Source organism: Urocitellus parryii, chromosome 1, assembly GCF_045843805.1.
Source record: "Urocitellus parryii isolate mUroPar1 chromosome 1, mUroPar1.hap1, whole genome shotgun sequence".
Lineage (NCBI taxonomy): Eukaryota > Metazoa > Chordata > Mammalia > Rodentia > Sciuridae > Urocitellus > Urocitellus parryii.
The window spans coordinates 100,441,839-100,466,178 of record NC_135531.1 but is presented as its reverse complement, the minus strand read 5'-3'; the positions used below and the strand labels follow the sequence as shown (position 1 = coordinate 100,466,178).

The window sequence follows — 24,340 nt, the reverse complement described above, 5'->3', positions numbered from 1 at the left end:
TAATAGTAGGAACATAAAAACAGGTAGATAGAAAAGACAAACAGAAAATAACAGTATTCTCAAATCTAACCATATCAAAAATTATGTTAGATATTAATAGTCTCAACATTCCAATTAAAAAGCAAGAACTGGGGGTTGGGATTGTGGCTCAGCGGTAGAGCACTTGCCTAGCACGTGTGAGGCCCTGGGTTCAACCCTTAGCACCACATTAAAAAAAAAAAAGAACTGACAATAGATAAAAACATAAGACACTACTAATAGCTGTAAGAAAGTCTGTAAGAAACACACTTTAAATACAAAACCAGAGAAAAGCTAAAAGATACATCATGTAAACAAAGAATAAAAGGCAACAACTGCCGTTTTCCAAAAAAGAGAAATGTTCAGACAAACTGTATAATGAAGAATAAAGAATAAAGAGGTTCATTTCATAATAATAAAAAGGACAATTATTCACCAGGAGGACATAACAGTAATAAAATGTTTATGTCTATAATAGTTCAGAATAGATAAAAATGAACCAAATTCAAGGGAGAACTAAACAATTTTATAATTATAGTAGATCAACACCATTCTCTCAGCAAATGAGACCAAACTGACCCAAAACAAACAGTATTCAAATAGAAGATGTACTGAACAAGAATCAGAATTATACAAAGTACACTATCTGCCTGCAGAACAATTAAATCAATAATTTAAGTAAGATATCTAGAACCCAAAATATTTGGAAATGAAATAAAAGTCTTCTAAATCAGGAATCAAAGACAAAATCAAAAAGCAGAATTTAAGGTATGGACTGAACGACAGCAAAATACACCATATCACAATTTGCAGGATGCAACTAAAGTAGTGCTTCAAGGAAACTTCGGGCTTTAAATACTTACATTACAAAAGAAAAGACCTTTACCAATGACTTGAAAAAACAGAAAAAGCATAAAGTAACCCTTTTAATACATTAAAAGGAAAAGCTACTGCCGGGCGCAGTGGTGCACACTTATAATCCCAGCAGCTAGGGAAACTGAAGCAGAAGGATGTGAGTTCAAAGCCAGCTCAACAAAAGCAATGTATTAAGCAACTCAGTGAGATTCTGTCTCAAAATAACAAAACAGAGCTGGGGATGTGGCTCAGTGGTTGAGTGCCCTTGAGTTCAATCCCTGGTACCCATCCCCAAAAAAGGAAAAGGTACCATGACAAATAACATTTATCCCAGTAATGCAAAAAACAGTTTAACATTCAAAAGTCAATAAAATTCCCTAGGTTAAAAGAATGGAGAAAAAACCTGATTAACAGACTTGGATAGCTGATTAAAAAACACTAGCAAATGAGGAATAACAGGAAACGTCTTCAATCTGTTAAAGACAACTGGAAAGTTTATAGCTACTATTTTAACTGATGATAAAAGATTAAACTGTATGTCACTGATATCAGAAACAAGTATGCTCACCTTTTCTATTTAGCATTGTACTAAAGGTTGTGGCAATAAGAAGTGGGAAAAAATAAGACATAAAAGGTCAGAAAAGAAGAAAACATTTCTATTTGTAAATGATGAATCTAAAAAACTACTATAAGGAATAAATTAGCATGGTTCTGGAATACAACGCTGATACATAAAAATTTATTCTATTCTTAAATACAATCAAGTAGAAAATAAATGCTCTTTTAAAAAATTTAATTTGCAACAAATAACGTATAGGACTAAATCTAGCCAATTATTTCCATTCTACACTAAATAAGTTCAAGTATGTTAGTCAGCTTTTTGTCACTAACATCAAAATATCTGAGAACAACTTAGAAGAGTAAAAGTTTGGTTTGGGTTCAGAAGTCTCAGTCTACAGTGAGCTGACTCCATTCTTCTGGGCCCTGGGGTAAAGCAGAACATCATGGTAGGAAGGTACAGCAGAGGAAAGCTGTTCAGCTCATAGCACTGGGAAGCAGAAAGCAAGATTGAGGCACCAGGAACAAAATAAAACTCTTTCCTTCCTTCAGCCACACCTACATGTCTACAGTAGTCCTTTCAAAGTATTAATCCATGAAATGGATGAATAAACTGATTCGGTTATAGCACTCTTAATCTAGCCATTTCTCCTCTGAACATTGTGACTCTGGCTATCACACAAGCCTACTAGGGGACACATCATATCTAAATGATAATACAAAGAGATATTAAAGACCTAAATAAATGGAAAGATAAATTATGTTCACGAATTGGAAGAGACAATATTGTTACAATGTCAATTCTAACTTTTCTAAAGATTCAGTGCAATCTCAATCAAAATTCAAGCAGTGTGTGTGTGTGGACAGAGATGTCATCGGGACTGGGCTTGTGGGTCAGTGGTAGAGCACTTGCCTAGCATGTGTGAGACACTGGGTTTAATTCTCAGCACCACATATAAATAAATGAATAAAATAAAGATCCATCAACATCTAAATAAATAAATAAATATTCTTATGTCAAAAAACTACCCAAACCTAGTAATGTGCAATCTAAAGTACATAGGAATGAAATGTATGATGTCTACAATTTTCAATGCATCTGTAAAATAAGATTGAGAGATGCACTAAGGAATGGATATATAAGTGATTACACAAATATGGCAAAATATTAACCTACAGAATCTAGATGGTTCATCCATGTGCACTTAGAATTATTTAAATGTCAGTATCAAATTTTTCATAATAAAATACTGTGAGAACACTATAGAAACAAACAAAAACTATAGAAGTACACAGGAAAGAAAAAATTATATGCCACTCTTGTAAACACAAAATCGACTTAAATTCAGAGATAAAATTGTTAACTTAAGCTGGGCATGGTGGTACATGCCTGTAATCCCAGCAATTTGGGAGGCTGAGGCAGTTGGATTGGAAGTTCAAGACCAGCCTCAGCAATTTACCAAGAGCCTAACCAACTTAACAAGACCCTGTCTCAAAATAAAAATAAGAAAGTGGTGGGGATGTGGCTCAGTGGTAAAGCACCCGTGTTCAATCCACAGTATAAACAATATAAAAAAAAATTTTTTTGTTAAGTTAAAACCCAAATAAAGCATGGCAAATACAGGTAGTCATTATTATATGCACAGAACTACTAAAAGCTGAAACTTGCACAATCTTAATAATCAATGTAAAAACTTATAATTTGTGTCATTTAAAAACATTTATCAAGAGCAAGAAACAGGAGCTTATGTCTTGAGAGAAAAGGTAGTACCTTCCTTTGTCTACATGGTGCCTATAGCTGTGAAAACAAGAAAACATTGATTTCATGTTCTGATTCTCCTAGTCACTGTGCTGGCTGCTTCCTCAAACAGACTTTGGCCTCCAGATTTCCCTGATTTACAGGATGGGAAATCAATGGACAAGGCCACATGGAATACAGGGATTCAATCCTGATGCCTCCTGGTCTGGAATTTCTTAGCAATTCAGGAAGTACTTTAGCATGCAAATTACTAGTTTAGGGCAGTTTTTATTTTTTAGCAATTCAGGAAACTGGAGGATTGGCATCTCAAGGCCAGCTTCTATCCTATTGAGATAGGATAGCAAGATCCTATCTCAAAATTTAAAATAGGGATGGAGCTGGTAGGTCAGTGGTAGAGTACATGCCTAGCACATGTGAGTTCCAGGGTTCAATTCTTAATACTGAAAAAAATTTTTGTTGTTATTGTTCAACAAATAGCTGAATACTTAACACTGTGCCAGCACTGTGCTTCAAACTAAATTCAAAACATTTTAGTCAACAGGCAGCAGTCCTAGATTCCGCGGACCTTGTGTATTAGCAAAGGAGACAACTGTTAAAAGAAAAAAGTCACAAATATATCAATATAAATTGGAATGACAGGAGCTAAAGATGTAGCTGAGTGGTAGAGTACTTGCCTAGTATGCACAAAACCCCAGATTTGATCCTGAATATTGCAAAGAAATAAGCAAAGAAATAAAAACATTTCTCAAAAAAACATTAAAAGTTCTAAGAACCAGAAACTAGAAAGTTTAACCAATCCCAGAAAATACAAAATTATTAATTTTCAAAAACCTGTTAAGCAAAGGTCATAAAATATCAGGAAAGAAATTCCAGTAAAGGTAAGGGAACCATGAAAATTCAAGTTTTACCTTTAGTTCCTTAACTTATCTCCAAGAAACAATAATCTGAAAAGCAACATTTGAAGATATCAAGAGAAAAAGTTTTATTTAGCTTAAAGTTAGCACTTCATCTATTTTATGAGAAAAAGAACATTATGAAAATAAGGAATTCAAATTATACTTCCTTCATTAATAACTTGGAGAGTAATTCATTTGAACAATGATTATCTTTTATACATTCAGATGGACTGCAAAAGCACCAGTGACATATGCTTGTATTTGAGGGTACAGTGGTAAAGATAATTCCTAACATAGACACCAAACCTAAAAGCTATAAATAAAGAGACCAATTTGACCTTATAAAAAGTGTGTGTGGTTCTGGGGACTGAACTTAGGGTCTTGTATATGCCAGGCAAGCACTCTACCACTGAGCTATCTCCTAGTCCCAAAATATAAAATTTATACAGGACAAGATACCAAAACAAAAAGACAACACAATGAGAGAAACTACAACACATGTAAAAGTCAGCTTTATTCAGGTACCTCAGCAGCCAAGTAGGATCTTTTTATAGCCCTATAACAGAACCATGCCCCAGTGAGCCAAAACAGAAAAGTAACAGCCTACCTAAGGCTAAAGGGATCCAGAAGCCAGAGAGACAGAGAAAGATATCAGGTAGAATTACAAAGCACCAAATGTTAAGAGCAGTAGAAACACTCTAAGACAGACTTGTAAAGCTTCAGAAGATGATTTTCCAAATTATAACAATTTGGGGTTGAACTGGAGTAGACAGATGGTCACTACAAGACCTCACTCAATTGTCAGAAAAACAATGAGAAACTAACTCAAAGAAGAGTGCAAAAACGAGACTAGATCCAAGATACCTCATACATAAATTACAGCTGTTCCAGAACAGTAAAAAGAAACAGATGAAGAAAAGCAAGAATCATACATACAACCTCTAAAAAAAATTTAGCTACCTGAGGATAGACCCATATCTGAAAATAAACTGAGGGAGGTTAGAGTTGATTATTGGCCTTTCATGTACATACTGGAATACAGAAATCACAATTCTGGAATATGTGCTTTGAATACAGACTATTTTCAGAACTCTGATTTGGAATCAGATACATACTTTCCATAATTACTTTTTAAACAAGCTTAATTTTGAAGTCAGTGGAGTAACTATATAGAAGACAACTAAGCCAAGTGTCTTAAAGATACAACAATTTGGCTGCATATCCCTCTAGAAATGCCCTACACATAAAAATAACTAGGAAAAAAGTTTAACCTATCTTCAGCAATCATATTAAACAATAGTATTGGTACTGAAACTCTGTATATCATATGAGAAATGCAAATGAATAATTATGTTATTAGCGCCACTGAGAAATAGATTCCATGCTGGCATATAAATACCACTTCTTACAAAAAGAAAACAGGATCCCTTGGAGAAATGGCCGATTCTAGGTCTAAGACAGGAAATAATACAATAAGCCTAGAACAGCTTATCTAAGAAAGGGAAATATAAATATAAGACAGAATTTTAACAAAAATGCTCAGGAGCCAGCTTTAAGAAAACCAAAGACAACTGATCATCAATAAGGATAACAACTTCAATGAACAGGAATGGATAAGAATGTATAATATATATTTAAACCTATGAATACTCAAATTAACTCATTATTTTGTAAACTGGCAAATCCTTTCTTTCCTGTACAGTCTTTACCTCCAAGTAATCAATATTGATGAGAAGAAATACTTTCTAAGTATTTCAGTTAATAAATGAATAACAGAAATACATTGCAACTTTCAGCCCTTAATGATTTATAGGAACTAAGTCAGGATTCTTCATCTTTGCACTATTGACATTTTGGGCCAAATAATTATTTCTCATAGGGAACTTTCCTGGGCATGGTAGGATGTTTAGAAGCATCTCAGCCTCTACTTACTAGATGTTTATTAATACTCTCAAAGCTGTGACAAACAAAAATGTCCCCAGACATTCCCAAATGTCTATTGAGAAGAATCACTCCTGGTTGAAAAACACTAATTCCCTCAAAGTGCATCTAGTTGTCATCATCAATGGTTGCTAACATCACACAAACACCCACACACACACACACACTGACCCCCCCCCCAAAAAAAGCTACTAGATACATTTTGAGGGAATTAATCTTGTCCAAAAGAGTGAACCTCAACCTGATCACACAGCTCTAAATCTGCTAGCTAGTTCAAATGAAATTCAGGAATGGAAGACCTTCTTGACATCGCAGGACATTAATTTTTAAAAATCCATACTTTGGGACACTATAGGAAAAATAAAACTAAAAAGACATAACTATAAAAACTATAAGGACATAACTAAACTATAAAAATTATAAAAAGATATAACTTTACTTAGTTCTTTAAATGTAATTATAAAAGGGCTGGTGATATAGCCCAATGTATTCAGGATTTCTCAACAGTGGCTCAAGTATATAAATTATAAACATTAATGAAGAGTACCATGAATGAGAAAAACACTTATAGCAACTAAATTTGGGGTTTAAACACCCCAAGTGTAACAAACAAGGACCAAAATATTCACTCAATGAAAACATATTTGACATATGCTTTTTTAAAAAAGTATCTTTTCTTCCTAAAGAAAAAAATTAAACAAGTACAATTTTTAAAAAACAGAATAAAACAACTCATTAATTAAGCTAAATACACACCATGGAGTACCAGGAATAGGAGTAGTAGCTACTGGTTTTGCCTTCTGGGCAGCCTTTTCTTCTTCAGTCATCTCCTCTTCTTTGGGCTCCTAAGGGAAATTATATTATTCATATTTAATTAATAACATGAAAAAATACAAAAGTCAGTTATTACTACAAATATCACTAACTGTAAAGTCTATTGCTGGAACTGAGAGGGAAATCCTGAATACGAATTCCTAAAATAATTGTAAATCTTTGCTCCACCAAAAGAGCTGAATATTATAATAGTAAAACTTAATAGCCATGTGCTTAGGAGCAGAAATGGAAAACTACAGTATACAAATCAAAGAAGACCTATTCATTTGAGGTTGTTTCTTATTTCTGCTACCTTTCCTGTTACTGAAACATGACTACTATTGGCCCCCTCACCAAATAAAGGAAGCTTACACAAACAGACCTCTTAATGTTAGAAAGGGATCATTTCACACTTAGACACAAGAGTAGGGATGATAGAAAATATAATCCCTCAACATTCCCTAAATATGAGGTCGTGCTTTTTAAAAAATTTGTTGGTGTAATTCATACACATATAAAAACCTAATTTATCGTTTTCATTCCCCAGTACTTCCCCAACCCTTCCCTCCTCCTCACTCCTCTTATCCCTTTCCTCTGCCCTAATGGATTCCCTTCTTTCATGGTATTCACTCCCCCCACTTTTATTTTGTCTGTTTTTTCCCCTTGAACTTCCAAATGAGAAATAAAATGATAATTTTCTTTCTCAGATTTATTTCACTCAAAATTATGACCTTCAGTTCCACCCATTTTTCTGCAAATGATTTAAATTTTGTTCTTCTTTATGGGTGAATAAAATACTATATTTTTGATATAGTATGTACATACACCACATTTTTTAATCCAATGAAGTTGTACTACTAACTTGAACATGTATCAGTCTGCAAGTCAGGAGACAAGAGCTCAAGTCCAAGCTCTGGCCTAAGACCTACTCTTTTCTCTTAGCCTCAGTTCAGTATAAAAAATAATGTAATGACACTTTTAAAGGAAAAAAAAAATGAGTTAAAAATTTCCAAGAACTCTAAAATTTCAGAGCTCAAACTTATATATTTTTTTAGATGTAGACGGACAACACAATGGCTTTATTTTTATGTGGTGCTGAGGATCGAACCCGGGTCCCGCCCGTGATAGGCGAGAGCTCTACTGCTGAGCCACAGCCACAGTCCCAGCCCTAGAGCTCAAACTTACAGTAATTATTTAAGTATATACCAAACAGACATTCAGTTACATGTAAATTGTACCAATCAATGAAGGATGGCTACCAGATTAGCAGGTACCAGATACCTCCTTTATCTCCTTCATGGGCTCTTCTTTAGGATCCTCCTCCTCTGTCTCCATTGGCAGAGGTTCTTCAGAGGGCTCTTTGATTGGCTCTTTAATCTTCTCTTCTAATTTTTCTGTTAAACAATTAATGGCAAAGGTTTTTATGTAACTTTTAAAGAATTTGCAGAAAATAAGCAGTTGTGATATTCTTCTTCTAGTTGTTAACCATTAAGATAAAATATTCCTCTTTATAATATCATTGATTTGAACACAATGCAATCAAGAAACACCTTAAAGATCTACTGACTTCAAAGGAATACATAGTCTTTCAGGTCATTTATATATCATTGGTAGTCATCATATCATCATATATTTTGCTGAAAGAGATAAGATACTAAGGTATTGAGAACAAAAATAGGGTCTTGTGATACAGCAAATTGCATCTTCTACACCTAAGATTCCAAAAGCTCGAGTTCTGCTCTTTATAATACACACATTCCTTCCTAATCAATTTTATCAATCTCAATAAGGACAATACAACTATACAATTCCTGACAAATGAAAAATATGCACCTGGTTGTGTGTATAATGTATACATCATTATATACATTAATTTCTTCAGATAGAAAAAATGATGGCAAACACATAAGTAGAAGAAATGGCTTTTTAAATACAATTTATTAATCAATTCTGAAGAAATAAAAATCCCATAATTATGTATCCAGTGTGTTAAAAATGATTCATTTCAGAATTTCAAACAGTATACTCATTTATACTCATTTTAGCTCATACTATGTCATAAATCATTAAAACAATTATACCTTTTTCCTTTAGTTCTTGGGGTTTTTCCCAGGTTGATTCTAATGTTCTATTGTTATAATAATATGTTTTCCCATCTGCTGTTTTATATTCAGTCCATTCAGAAACTGCTGTTGCTCCAGCTAAGGTAGCAGGTGAAGCTGCAATAGCAACCTGGGGGTGTATCATGGGTACAATAGGAGGGGCCATTCCTGGCAATACACCTAAAAAAGAATAATAAAAAATTAGATCCAAAGTATTAAATTGGGATACAAAATAACACTCTAAAATAGGAGCTAAATCTTACTATTAAATATTAATAAATGAATGGATCAGTTAGAGCAAATATATATATATATATATCTATATAAAAAGGTGGCTCAAATATCACTCGGTTCCCTGGGTTTTTAGTTCCAATACCAAAATTCAACATGGAAATTCAACTACCTTAAGAACAGTCAGAAATTTGGGTCTCCTCTATGATAGAAATCTTAACATAAATTATAAAAATCATGGTACATGTGAATAGAAATATAGTTTTGTAAAGATAATTTCTCAAATGCTAATTAAATTACAACATTTACTGTACATGTTTCCTGAGGCAAAATATTGCCTACTTTTATACTTAATAGTATAATAATTTTGTTTTAAAGTAAATGATTAAATTTTATCAAATCCAAATGATTAAGTTAGTTTTCTCTGTACAACATCAGTTTGTTCTTTTCCTAGAAGCAGCTATTTTTTAAAAGACAAGCAAGATTTATGTTTTTACCAGATAATTAAATAAACTAATACTATATGAAATAAAATACTATTAAAATAAGGACACATGAAAACAAAATTGGGGGGAAATTCTTAAATCTAAGTTCCAGATAATTATGTTACTTCAATAAATTAAATTTATACTATACACACAAATATCCACACACATATACTCACTAGCATGCAAGCATAATCACATCACTTTACACATGGAAATGATTTTTTTATATTTAACTTAAAAACATACATCAAAAATAAAGTTAAATGTTATGAATATGAGAATGAAGTTGTTTACACTTATTACATAAATTAAGATATAAAGTGATCTGACCTTATTTGCTTTTGTGAACCAAAGATGCTAATACTACAGGCAATCGGGAAAATTAAGTGTTGGTCAAATATGACAACTGCATTTATACTACTCATTAAAAAGAAAAATATAAAAAAATCCACTCACTTGGGCAAAAATAAATAAAAGGATAAACAACAACATTCACTACCATGCCAACTTACAGACAAAACAAACTAAGATGGTTTTAAAAATTACCGGTCTTGGTGGTAGCGACTGTCTTTACATACGGGCAGCTGACTATTTGCATCATTGCTACACCTGTAAAATGGATAAGCAAGCACAGGTTGGAAAGCTGCCATGGTATGTCAGCTACCACTGGGAATCAGGGAAATAATTTACCACTACAATTTAGAATGCTCTTTCCAATGAAAAAGACCAAGGATGGGGTAAAATTTCTTTTTGTTTGACATTTTGTGGGAAGTGGTGTCATATTTAATGATTCTAACTGTAAATTATAACATCAATTACCTACCAGCCCTGATAATATCTGAAGGAGTCTCAGAGGTTAAGTTCAACAACAATAAAAAGCCCCTTCATTACATATACATAACAAATTCTCATGTGGGACATTTTCCCACAGGACATCAAGTCCGTGCTGCTCTTGCTTAGATGCCAAAGAAAGGCAAATGCAGCATGACACTAACAAGAAAGACACTTTCTCTATGCTGCTAAGTTGAAACTATAAGCAGGAGCTGAAGGATATATAGCACAACTATGCAGAAGTAGAAAAGAAGTAAGAAAAAACTAAGGACAAAAAGGAGTGGGTGGCATAGGAAGAAAATAAGGTTTGAAATGGATCCAAATATTCCACTGCAAATAATAGTTCAAATAAAAGGCAAAGATGAAGGACAGCAGCATTCAACTAATGACAAAATATCCATGTTTAGTGCCTGCTCCATGGAATTACAACAGCTTGGAACACTGAGGAAGCAGGAGAAACTAAGAAACATCCAGCACCTTTACTATTACTAATAACCATATGGGCTGGTGGCTGCAGAAACCTGTAACATTTAGGCTGGCTAAAGAAATACTACTTGCATTAAAGAATGGAAATCATGTACATTTCTGATAAGACTAAGGATTCATTATGATGCATTACAATGATAAGGTAATTAAAGCAAAAGCTGGAAAACTAAAAGCGATTAAGGAAAATTCAAAATAAAATGAAAGATTTAAGAAAAAGACTGAAGGCTTAAGATTATAGGGGAAAGAACCTTTAAATATTTTTTTAATTGAGAAAAAACTAAACTTAGTTTGGTACCCATGAAAATTAAAAATAACAAACAACTACTTTCCCCAGGACAGGAAAAGAAATCTTTCCTAGTTCAGAGTTAAACCCCTGTTTGTAAACTATGTTCACACACACACACACACACAAAAATACTGCCAGCATTTGAAAACTGCCTTTAATTTTTATTTTAGATAAAGAATATTACAGCTAAACTCTCATTACCTCTTATACTAAAATAAAAACACTGGATAATAAAAGCAAACTGAGTAAAGTTATATGTATATCTTTATTTTCCCTAGTGTTAAAAGAAAGCAATAGAAAAATTCATTTGCTTAAGGAAGTTATAGCCTGTGTTAAGTTTAAATTAGTATAAACACTGCCATCTACAGGACCACAAAACCCATTAAACTGGCACTAGAAACTCAATTCTTTGAATATATTAACTTATTCTCATCAAAGGATGTTCTCTGAAACAATCCTCCAAAAATAATTTTAACTTTGTAACAGATGAAAACCAAATAAATTCATATTTAGATGTACATGCCATTGCTAAATATCAACAGGCCAACAAAGAACTCCTCCATTTAACTATCAACATAAAGATCATGCTGAAAAATCATACATATTTCTCCTCATGGCTAACATGATAAACTTATAGCTTTCTCTCAATGTATTACATACATATCATGAATACTCACAAAATAACCACACATTTAAATATCTAACATTTTTTAAAGAGAGCAGTTATCCAATTTTCCTACAACTTTGTCCTCAAATTATGCTCTAATCTGCAAATTAGAAAATTTTCATTTAACATTTTAGATAATTATGTCAAAGATAGAAAGTTTCTTAAAATTCCAAATATGATTTTAGTTTGAAAAGTAGAAATCCTATAATCCCAATTCAATTTACTATTCCCAAATTCTACCTTCTATTCCTATACTTCACCTAATTCTTCTACTCCTTCTTTTCATCATGTTTGATTTTCCCAAAATCATCCTCATTAGAGCCAGATAATAGCAATAAAATAGAATTCAAATAGAATTTAGGGCTCCAAAATAAATTTCATACAAGTCTCTCCTGTTCTTCTTAATATTTAAAAGAAATAAAGAGGGGAAAATAGAAAAGAAGTATACAAAAAACCCAAAAATCTGGCAAGGAAAAAAGTAAGTCCTCTTTTTCACTAAAGGACCTTTACTTGTAGTACTGAATTAAAAAGGAAAATACAACCAGGCATGGTGGTGCATGCCTGTAATCCCAGAAGCTCAGGAGGCTGAGACAGGAGAATCTCGAGTTCAAAGCCAGTCTCAGCAAAAGTGAGGCACTAAGCAACTCAGGGAGACTATGTCTCTAAATAAAATACAAATTACAGCTGGGGATACTGCTTAGTGGTTGAGTGCCCCTGAGTTCAATCTCCAGTACCAAAAAAAAAAAAAAAAAAAGGGAAAATGAGAAAAATAAACTAATATCAGTGTCATGTTCTATAAGATACTAACTAGCAAATTCTCCAAAGAGTCTTGGTATCTTTGATAAAATCTTTAAAAACTATCCAATTCAAGCTTTCTTACAATTGACCTACAAAATTTCATTAACAACTGCCATTTATGCCTTTTGGTGCCAAACATCACACATATCACCAAATTTTGGTCAGCCACATGGTCACTACTATGTTTCCTAAATTTTTGGTCAGCCACATGGTCACTACTATGTTTCCTAAATTTTTAAATGATGGGCAAGGCTCTTGGGAAAAACACGTGACATCAAACTGCAGCTATAGCTTGAAGGGTATTATTATGACAGTTTCACTTTCTGCAGAAATGAATTTTGCTATTCTGTACCTTTCACCCTCTGATCCTCTAGAGCAACACAAAATTTTCTTTTTCAGGTGATCACCTTTCAAAATACTTCAGCAGCATTATGATGCTACCTTTCAGTCTTCTCTCTACAGATTTAACAACCCAGCTCCTTCAGATCTGATCTTGACATAGTCCTTAACCCTAAAGCAGGTCAAGATTTCAAAAAGAGGTTATGACAAATGCCAAGCTATTCTTCATTATATCACTTAATTTCCTACAAAAATTATATCCAGAGGAAAGTAATAGCTGCTTGTCTTAAATTTAACTTAGAAAACAAATAATCCTAGCATTAGAGAAAACATTTTTTACTTTCATCTAATTTTAATGAGCTGAGTTTCTTAACTATCACATACAGCACATTTAATTATCTAAAATTACATTAATAATGTGTAAAAAATTTTTCTATCAAATAAAAAAAAAACACTAATTGTTAAAAATTTTGGTTCCTTTCTTGCCAAGGTATATTATCTGGAAGTATCATTTTCAGAGTGGTCACAAGGAAAAAGACAAGTGAACAACAGTGAAAATTGTGTGCAATTCTAACAAATAGCTATATATCACAGCTAACAGAAATTAGTGCAACGAAGTGGAAAAAATAAACTGACAGACTGGGAACCAGGTTCTATTCATCTTTGCTACAAACTAACCCCATAAACTTTACCTCTTTAAGGTATATTTTCAATTATAACACAAGAAGAATGAATCATGGCTCAAGGATCAAATAAACCCATTTGACAACAGCTAATGCACTCAAATAAAATTCCCAATACTATCTATTTCCAACATTAAAACTACCCACTACCTATAGGAAGAATTCTACTCCACAATCTTTGAATTCATTCTCTAGTTTAAATAATTCCTCATAAGACAATAAAACATGCAAATTCGCCATAACAATCTAAATGATGCATGTTGTACTTTACTTCACAAATGTTACTAGGAACTTTCTGGTTTGTTCTACGAATTTAAGTTTAGTGACTCACATTTTCTTCCCAGCATAACATAACTATTAAGATCTTGGTATCTAGAACTGCAGGGCACAGGATCAAATTCCAACACCATCACTTATTAGCTATGTGACCTTGGACAAATAATTCAAACTGTCCATGTACCTACCTCTTAGATGGTTGTGAAATGAAAGAAATTTAATGCATAAAAAGTGCTTAGAACAGTGTACTGTATATAAAGCATTCAACTTGTGTTGGCTATTATGAGTGGTGACTTCTCAATTTCACATACTCAATTCCTTAAAAATATTGCATTTAGTACATATTTACATGAGAAGATGATCATTTTTAATTCACTGCAGCTATTATACAAAGTGTAGCTTTAAATGTGACTCTAATTTTAAGACATGTAAACAACAACAACAACAAAAAATGACATTTACCAAAACTTAAAAAGAGAAATATTGCAGTTAGCCATGAATCTTTCAAAAACATTTCACACAGGTGAGATTCAAGGCAAATTTCAAATGCAACAGACACATGAGAACAAACTAACTGACAATATGAAAACAGAGCTGGAAAGACTATTGTAATCTGTTGGTTTACCTGGAAGTGGAATTGGCATGCCAGGAAGGGGAACACGAAACGGAGGTACCATTACTGGTGGAAAAGCAGGTATTGCTGCTGCTGGCTGAGGTACTGAATGAGGAACAGCAGGAGGTAACGTCTGGGGATGCGGCTGGGGAACAGTTTGCACAGGTGTGGCTGTAGGAGCAGGAGTTGAAACACTAACTGTAGGCGTGGCAACAGAAACAGCAGAACTTGGGGTCTGATCTTGTGTTGTGGGTGCTGATAAAAGACAAAACAAAAAAATGTATCACTCCTTCATAAACCATTTTACTAATTCATTCATCATTCATTCATTCACTAAGTATTTAAAGAACCATTCCATGCACTGTAAGAAATTTGTCAAAAAGTGTCGGTCTTCCAAGAAGCTTGAAAATAGTAAAATGAAATATTTTAAAAAAAAAAAGTGAATGGGATAAACATATAGGGCTATAAATCAAGACCCAAAGATCACACCTCTAACTGTGGAGAGGGTACAGAAAATTTTATAGTGGGATGATGAGCCTTGAAAGATTCAAGATTTCAATAAGGAAAAGGAATGGAAGGGAAAAAATAAGCAAGTGACAGGATTTTGAGTAGAAGCAAAGAGTAGAGAGCAACAGGAAATGTTCCAAAAATTGAAGGTAAGCAGTCAACTAAGTAAAATATTTGGCATATCAACACAACTAGTGAGTTATGGCTGGAAAGGTAGGCCAGAGGCAGATAGTATAAAGCCTTGAACAGAAGGCTAGGAAGTCTGCATTTTGCTTGCGGGGAACTCATGTAGAGAAATGATCTAGAAAAACACACATTGATACACATTAAAGTAATTACCTCTGTGCATGCCTTTTTTTCTCTCTCTTTTTTTTTTTTTTTTGGTGGTACTGAGTACTGAACCCAGGACCTCGCACATGCTAAGCAAGCACTCTACCAAAGAGCTACATCCCTGGCCCTTTTTATTTCATTTTGAGGCAGGGTCTCACTAAGTTGCCCAGGCTGGCCTCAAACTTACCATGCTCCTTCCTCAGCCTCCCAAGTAGCTGGGATTACAGGCATGTACAACCATGCCCAGCTAACGTTTAACTATGTATACCTTCTTAGAGTTTGAAATTTTTAAAAGAATGCATTCTCATGTTGTATGACTTCCCAAAATATTTATGAGGAAGAAAGACTAAAGGATTCTGTGTGGAACAGTAATAATCAATGTTCATTTGATGAATAAACCTAGCAGATGCACAGGGAGAAAAGGCAGAACAGCAGAGGGAAAAACAATTACATTATTAGACTTCTCCAAGCAAGGAAGAACAGGGAAAAAAAGATATGCAAATAACTAATGACTGACTGGATACGAACATCCCAAATAACTAATGACTGACTAGATAAAAAACAGCTCAGGCTTCTCCTCTATCATTTCAAAATTCTTCTAAAAAACATTTTTTTTTCTTAAGTTCAGGTTTGGGCTATGGTTCTATAGCTCTATGGTAGAACACTTGCCTAGCATATATGAGGTCCTGGGTTCAATCCCCAGCACAACCAAAAAAATAAAAGTTCAAGTTTCCAACACCAGGAGAATGTGAAATTCAGGATAATTTGAGTTTTGCTAATACATTGTTTTTAATTATCAAAAATAAAACACCACATTCCTAGTAGTCACATAAAATTAAACTGATCAAAAAAATAAAATCCAAATTTCACTCTTTTTTTAAAAAAACAAGTTTCAGGGCTGAGTTTGTGGATCAGTGGCAGAGCGCTTGCCTCGAACAGGTGAAGCACTGGGTTCGATCCTCAGCCCCACATAAAAATAAAAGATAGTGTCCATGTACAACTAAAAAACTATTTAAAATTAAGTTTCAGTTCTCACATATTACAAAATATTTTTGTTATTTATTCATAACTGTCTCATTTCAAAATAAAACTCACTTTGGTAATTCACTAGTAGCAAACAGCTTATCTTTTTCTTGATGTAAAGAAAAGAAAGTGTCAAACTATCTGTGTTAGTCTGAGGATGAACTTAACAAATTAAATGGTGTGGGGGGGGGACAGTGCTTTGCCAATCTTTATATGTCTTTAATTATAGGCGAAAGCATACTGCTCAATAAAAACCACCCAATAATCCAACTGACAAAAAAAATCTGTCAGTATCTTTTTATAGTTTCTAAAAATTAAAAACTCACTTAGGCTGGGAAGATGTGAGCAATTTCATACTTGTTAATAAGGGACTCACCTTGGCTAAATAGACAGCAGGGCCAAACAAGAATCTTCAGGGGCCCAGGAATGAATTGTTGGTCTAGCATAGACCTAGCCTTAGGGTACAGTATCATATTAATATAATTTTATAACAGTGTGAAAATACAAATTACATGCAACATTTGCCCAGTCCCATACATACAACACTTAGCATCTGTAATATACTATAATGGCTAAGAATATATTTAGATATTCTTCCCAAATTCCCTGAAGTAGATCATGATGAGTTTTCATAAATTTACACAAAATGAACTTATGCCCAATAGGGATTAAAACTTATTCTTAATTTTTAGTCCTACCTACACATACATATCTACACTGTAGTAAGTCTTAAGGTATCATAACAACATTCAGATCATTACTAAAATTATGATCCAAAGTACTACCACCAGAAAAATAAAGTTAGTTCATACAGGAATCAATTTCAAGTACAAAGGATCACCAATAAGGATGGCAAAAAGTATTTACTCAGGGCATTCCTCTTATTTTCCAGTACAGGATATTCTTATTTTATTAGTGGTAATGAGTCATAAGAGGAAAAGGGTAAAAGCAATTAAAGAATTACATGGGAAACTGGGAGAATGATACTTAAGACTAGGGAATAAATTCCTACTGACTCCACTTGTTAAGATAATTAAATAAAGTTCTACAACTCCAAAACTACTATTAACTCAATCTCAGATTTTTAACAAAAAAAGACAAGTGACTGACTATATATAACAGATGAAAAAATACTAAGACTAGTATGACAATACTTTAGGATACTGAACCAAGTGAAACAAAATTAAAAGATAACCAAGAATACTCAGAGAGACAACAACAAAACTGATGTTTAAAAATAGTAGAAAGAACACTTCACTGTTTGTTCTCAGTGACTGGCCTCTTAGTCACTGAAGGGCAGTGTGGAAAAAATAGCAAGTGGCATTTTTAATAGAATAGTTGATTATCCCAAAGATAGCTATGAGCTTACCGATATAGTACTGATAAAGAAATGGAATACACAGAGGATGATTAAAATATCTGTAAAACCACCTCCCTTAAAAACAGAATAAAGTACTAATATTTCTCCTTCCAAAGAAGGCAGGGAAGAAAATTTAAGCAACAAAGAACCTCCATATTGAACTACATTGCTTTTATCAATACTCTTTCTCCCATTACCACCACAGGTACTCCATAAACACTGGCAGTTTTCTGCCTTGCCACATTGGTTTTAGAGGCATGAAGCCTCTAAAAAAGTAAGAACCCTCAACCAGTTAGTTAGTACAACTGTTATACTTCCATATTCATCTTAACTACAAAAGAAAACAAACATCTGCATTATTTACATTTTCCTGTTTCTTACATTTCCCCCAGGCTATCTAAAAATTATTAAAGTAGGGTCTATAAAAACTGTCTCTATATTACACGTATCTTGCTTTTTTAGTTATTTCTTATACCCATAAAATAAATTCAAAGTTGAACCCACTATCATTAAATTTCTCTCATGTACATTATTTTACACACTAAAATAATTGCAAAGTCCCTGAAACTATCAGGGGGAAAAGCTTTTAAAATTCTTATTCATTATCCAGATAATCATCCCATTAGGAAAGCTATGTATCTTCAGTATAATATCAAAACAATAATCAAATCAATCAAATCATTAAATATTTTGGGCTCAATTTCAGCCTGCAGAGTGAAGAGCAACATCAATACACAAAAATAAAGAAATAAATTCATCCCTCTCTCCTTGAAATCTTCTTCTATTTATAGACCCTTACCTTTTCACCTTTTTTTGGAAAAGGATCTAATTGTGGGGCCTCGATGACTTTATACTTTTATACTTGAAAATTCTATTGCTTTTCTCTCTACATCCCATTCTAGGATCTACCACTAAGAGATTAAAAAAAAGTTCCTAAGAAGTTTCTCCTAGCACAGAAAAATCTTTCAAAGCACTGCATTTATACAGGCTTCCTAATGCTTTTCTTATCCATTTGCCTGGTTTTTAGGACCCCTTTGTTATTAGTCTACTAATTATTATACACTATCTCACCTCAGAAGTTGTCAAACAAGCCCATACATTGCAATATTCTCATTTCTTGACCTTTGTTCATACTGTTCCTACTGAAAATTCTTTCCTTACTTGTGAATCCTACCTCCCATTCTCCTTAATAAACAATCAATACCCATCTAGGACACTCACGCTTCTCTCCATTTCTCGAAGTCTTATATCTTTTACTTTCATCATATAATTCTGCACATCACTCTGTTTCACATGTATTATTCCTGACTCCACAATTAGAAGAGTTGGATACTCCATAAGGTCATAAATCAAGGCTTAGATTTATTTTGCAAACCCTACAGTACCTGCCATTAGTGTTAACCAAGTTGAACAGTTAACTGCACTTCTGCAGTTTAACTTCATAAACTAAACAAAGCAAATAATTTCTCCGACTAATGAAAATTCCGTTTTTCTCTAACCCAGAAGTTTTACTGTCAAAAATGTGTTTTAAATAATATCAAGAATAATACTACAAACACTAGGATCACTGCAGAATACAATCCCTACTTGTTTATTTTTCTAGCCCCTAAATATAAACACATGCTAGGCAGGTACTCACTTGATACTGTCTGCACAACTGAAGTGGCAGTTGTTGTGGTTGAAGTGGTAGAGGATGGGGTGGATGATGATGTTGAAGTGGATACTGCAGGTGCAGGGCTACTGGTTGTAGGGGTAGAAGCTCCTACTGCTTGTGCTTGCACTTGTGCTTGCACTTGTGCTTGCACTTGTGCCTGGGCCTGCGCCTGGGCCTGGGCCTGGGCCTGCGCCTGAGCCTGGGCCTGAGCCTGGGCCTGGGCCTGAGCTTGCGCCTGTGCCTGTGCCTGAGCCTGTGCCTGGGCCTGGGCTTGCGCCTGAGCCTGGGCCTGGGCCTGTGCTTGCGCCTGGGCCTGGGCCTGGGCCTGGGCCTGAACCTGTGCTTGGGCTGCAAGCATAGGCGTCAGTTCTGATTGCTGAATAACCTTAACTCCATCTGGTTTGGTCCATGCAGATTCACGTGTCCGAGCATTATAATAATAAACCTGCAAAAGAAGCAAAAATCACCTGTAACACAGAATCAACCAACTACTATTAAAAATGATAATGCATGTTGTCTTAAAAAGTACTTAAAAATAACTTATAAAAGAGAAACTACATCAAAATAGATTATCCATATTTTATTGGACTATAGTAATCCCCAATTTGCTATAACAAGTATATTGTATTCTTAACACATATGCACACACAAAAAGAAAACAACATTATATTTTGGACAGAACGTTAACAAGGCTGGCCTGAGACTATGATCCTTTCGAAGTTAGCCACTGGCTAGGATCTGGAAATTTGGATTTTTAAGAGGATCACCACCATTTCCTTACTAATAGTAATGTCTCAATGCACCTAAACTGTTTATGCAAATGATGCAGTTTTTGCTGAACATCTACTTTCCTTCTGGTAGTCTGGAATTTGGATATGTGCTAGGCAAATGGCAAATACGTAACCAGACCCCAGTGAAAACCCCCAGTGAGGATTGCTAGGCTCAAGTAAGCTCAGGAAACACGTAACACATGCTGTCATCATTACATGCTACAGAAAATTAAGCACATCCTATTATTGATTCCTCTGGGAGAAGATTCTTAGAAGTTCGTACCTGATTCCCTTCATACTTTGCCTCATACATTTTTTTCCTTTTGCTAGTTCTGCTTTGTATACTTTCACTGTAATCAGTCTTAGCTATAAGTACAATTTTATGATGAACCCTGCTAGCCATAACTAAAACTGGAAATGGTCTTCAGAACCTGTGATCATTTAGAATACAAGTTTCCAGAATCACAAGTCAATGTATGTGAGTACTCCATGCAATCTTTTAACTGCACAAAAGTCCAATCCAGTTACTTTTCCAGGAGTTCTACCAAAAACCTGCTTAACTAAGGCTCATTCTTGTTTTTAGTACCAGGATTGAACCCAAAGGTGCTTAGCCACTTAAGCCACAACCAACCCCAGCACCCCTGCCCCACCTTTTTTTTTTTTTTTTTTTTTTTTTTTTTTGAGACAGGGTCTCACTAAGCTGTTTAGGACCTGCTAAGATACTGAGGCTGGCTTTGAACTTGCTATCCTCCTGCCTCAGCCTTCTGAACTGGTGGGATTACAGATATGTGTCATGGCACCTGGCTCAGGTTCATTCTTGATTGACAAAGATACCATAATTGATCTCAATCTGCCAGAACTCAAAGTTTTATTCTCTCATTACCATGGAGATAATGAATTACATGTATTTTATAATTTACCTTCCCATCTGGAGTTTTATTTTCAACCCATATCTCCTCAGTAGGAGGCAATGCTGGAGTACCAGGAGCAGTCACAGGAGGCATTCCTGGTGGAAACATCATACCCGGAGGAGGAGGCATGGTTCCCATGGGTGGAGGCATGAAAGGTGGTCTCTGTTAATTCACAAGAATGGTTACATTCACTTGTAATTACCCTATTTCTTTCAAATTATTACTGACTTGTATCCCAAAGGTAAAACACTATAAGAGAAAATAGTTTTACAGTCCATTCAAGTATATTCATCTACTATGTAAGTAAAGTTTCTGTAATAAAAATAATTATTAAACAGGAAGAAAGAAATACATCAAAATACTAACATTAGTCAACTCTGGGTTATAGCACTATAGATGAACTTTGTGTCATTTATACTTTGTTTTTCAAACATTGGGCACTAGAATACTTTTAGAAGAAAAAAATTCATTTTTATATTGTTTTAATATCTCACAGTAGATATTAACCATAAGAGAATCATTACTTCACAAAATAACATAGAAATAACCAAAAAAGAAAAATCATACATATCTAACCCTTTATTTTCTTTTCCTACAAGAAAAAAAAAATTAGCTAAGAAAACATTCACTATATCTTATTTTTCATATAATAATAATAAAAGCTCATCAAGATGTGAATCATATCAGTTGTTTTAAAACTACAGTAAAAAGTTTTACCAATCTTTTCAAGTTTGTTTTTTTTTCTTTTTTGAGGGTGCGAGTATTGAACCTAAGGCTTCAAGTGCACTACACCACTAAATTACACTCCCAGCTTCCCACTGTCCTTTCTAGAGAAAATCAGAATTCAACTCAAGATATAGCACATAATTTTTAATTTAACAGAGCTACTATTGATTCAGCAATACCTCAGAAAATTCTTTCATTATCATTTTTCAATAACTATTGACATAATGCAAGATTCCAAACCAAACAATTTAACTGTAACTGCTGTACCTTACTAACATTGAAAAGTTGCCTCTTTTTTTTTTAACATATATACCTAATTTCTCTGATACAAGAACCCTTCAAAGAGAAGTTTTCGTTGTGCAAACTTAAAAATATAATGAATACTGGGCTTGACATTTTAAAGACAGATTCTAAACAAGGATTAAAAAAACTTTGGTGATTTATAAGTAATAATGAAATTCAATTATCCAAAGCACTTTAAGCTGGAAAATGGAATTAAAACTACTCTAGTGTTAATTTATATTCATTCTCCTAAAAACATTTTCTTTCTTATGCTCATTTTTGTTGGATTCCGTTTCATGTCCATCAAGTATCAGCACACAGACCCATGTTACATAAAATATCTACCCCAAATATGCCTCTTGCACCCTTACCTATAATTCACTTGGATTCAATGTAAAATTATCCATTAAGACCAAGAAAACCATCACTACGTCAAAGAGTATTCCATCACAACATTTGATATATTTCCATTAGGGGGTTATACTAGCCCATTACATTTTACAATATTCCACAAGTTTAACACTTAAATGAACAAATAAAAGAAGTTCACATGTAATAAGTTTTTACAGTCACTAGCTCAAAAAGCTTTATTTGTTTATTTTTTGGTGGGGGGAACGTACCGGGGATTAAATTCAGGGGCACTTGACTACTGAGCAATATCCCCAGCCCTATTTTGTATTTTATTTAGAGACAGAGTCCCACTGAGTTGCTTAGAACTTCACTTTTGCTGAAGCTGGCTTTAAACTCAAGATCCTCCTGGGTCAGCCTCCTGAGGTGCTGGGATTACAGGCGTGTGCCACCACACCCAGCAAAAAACAATTTTAAAGCAAATACAAAACCACATCACTTAAAAGAAACATCATTCTTTTTTTCCAATTTTTAGTATAGTTCATTCTTGATTATCTAAGCTAATGGAAAGCAGATAACAACACTAAATTTACTTGGTTTCAGAAACATGTAGCTAAACTAATAAAACATAAACACATACTCAAAAAAGAATATAGTCCCCAAAACAGACATTTGAGAGTTAATACTTTCATGACCTCAACTCAGACAACAAATAAGCGTGGATACACTAAAGAGGGATATAAACCTCAGGTTAAAATACCACAAAAGTTTTCATTTAAAGAAATTCCATAATAAATCTTTTTCTAAAATACCTATAAAAAAATTTTTCTTTTTAAGGGGAAAGAAAAAAATATTCAAATATTGTGCTTACAAAATGTTTGTTGTCACTTTCTAGATTCTATCCTAGGCATCATTTCTAAGCAGAATAATTACTCAGGAGTATTCATATACACACACGCACTTTTATATTTACTGGCAATATAAATCATTGAAAATAAATTTTCTCTACTCAGTCTCTCAAGATTTCAACCTTCATGTCCCATAAAGAAGACAGACTATTAAAAACAATGCACAAAGCTATTAAAGGTAGATAAGAACTATCCTACTCAATCCTAGAGTTGTATGTATACTTTTCTATCACCACCTAAATTCCGGTTCTAAATGTCTACACTATTTACTGCTACCACAATTTTAAGAGCAACATATTAATATACGGATGTCTCTTGTAGGTTCCCTTTTCCTATAAACTGAAACTAGTTAAAAATGCAAGTTTTTAAGGCAAAAATCTACACATAAATATTGATACCAATGCCAACAAAAAATGACAACTTCTATATTCCTTACCTGAAGGTGTGGAGGGCCCATAGGTGGAGGTATCCCTCCTGGAGGAGGCATTGGTGGCATATTAGGATCAAAAGGAGGACGTCCAAAAGGGGGCCGAGGTGGTGGAGGGGGGCCTCGCATCATACCAAAAGGAGGAGGGGGTCGCATGAGAGGTGGTGGGCCTCGCATCACTGCATTTGGTGGGGGAGCAGGGCCTCGGAACCTCAAGGCCTGCTGTTGAGCCATCCTGGGTAAGAGAGAAATAAATAAAATTTTAAACCTCAAAATCACTAAGAGTAGCCACTGACTTCTAATTAAATCAAATTTACAAGGTAAATGAAGTTGGAAAACCATCATTTTGCAACCTTCACGTTAAAAACCAGATCAGTAAGAATAACCCTCAGGGTGCAAAATTTAGGAGAAAATTTGAATGAGGGGGACATTTAAATGGTCTTAAAACTGTCTC

General features: G+C 34.1%; 1 protein-coding gene across 6 annotated transcripts in view; it reads right to left on the bottom strand.

Annotated features, from left to right (window-relative positions):
- The window catches only part of Tcerg1 (transcription elongation regulator 1), a 65,140-nt gene that overhangs the window by 32,703 nt on the left and 8,097 nt on the right, over positions 1–24,340 (bottom strand). For 4 of the 6 annotated variants that reach the window (XR_013343992.1, XM_077801018.1, XM_077801011.1 and 1 more), the window contains exons 2-9: positions 23,896–24,121; positions 21,205–21,357; positions 19,500–19,959; positions 14,653–14,895; positions 10,208–10,270; positions 8,922–9,122; positions 8,122–8,234; positions 6,784–6,872 (exon numbers count right to left, since the gene is read on the bottom strand). Coding sequence is in view for 5 of the 6 variants with exons in the window: in XM_077801018.1 (XP_077657144.1) it covers positions 6,784–6,872; positions 8,122–8,234; positions 8,922–9,122; positions 10,208–10,270; positions 14,653–14,895; positions 19,500–19,959; positions 21,205–21,357; positions 23,896–24,121 (1,548 nt within the window). In the remaining variant the exon portion in view is untranslated. The remainder of the gene's footprint in view (positions 1–6,783; positions 6,873–8,121; positions 8,235–8,921; positions 9,123–10,207; positions 10,271–14,652; positions 14,896–19,499; positions 19,960–21,204; positions 21,358–23,895; positions 24,122–24,340) is intronic. The other 2 variants (XM_026384356.2, XM_026384357.2) reach the window with 1 other exon arrangement.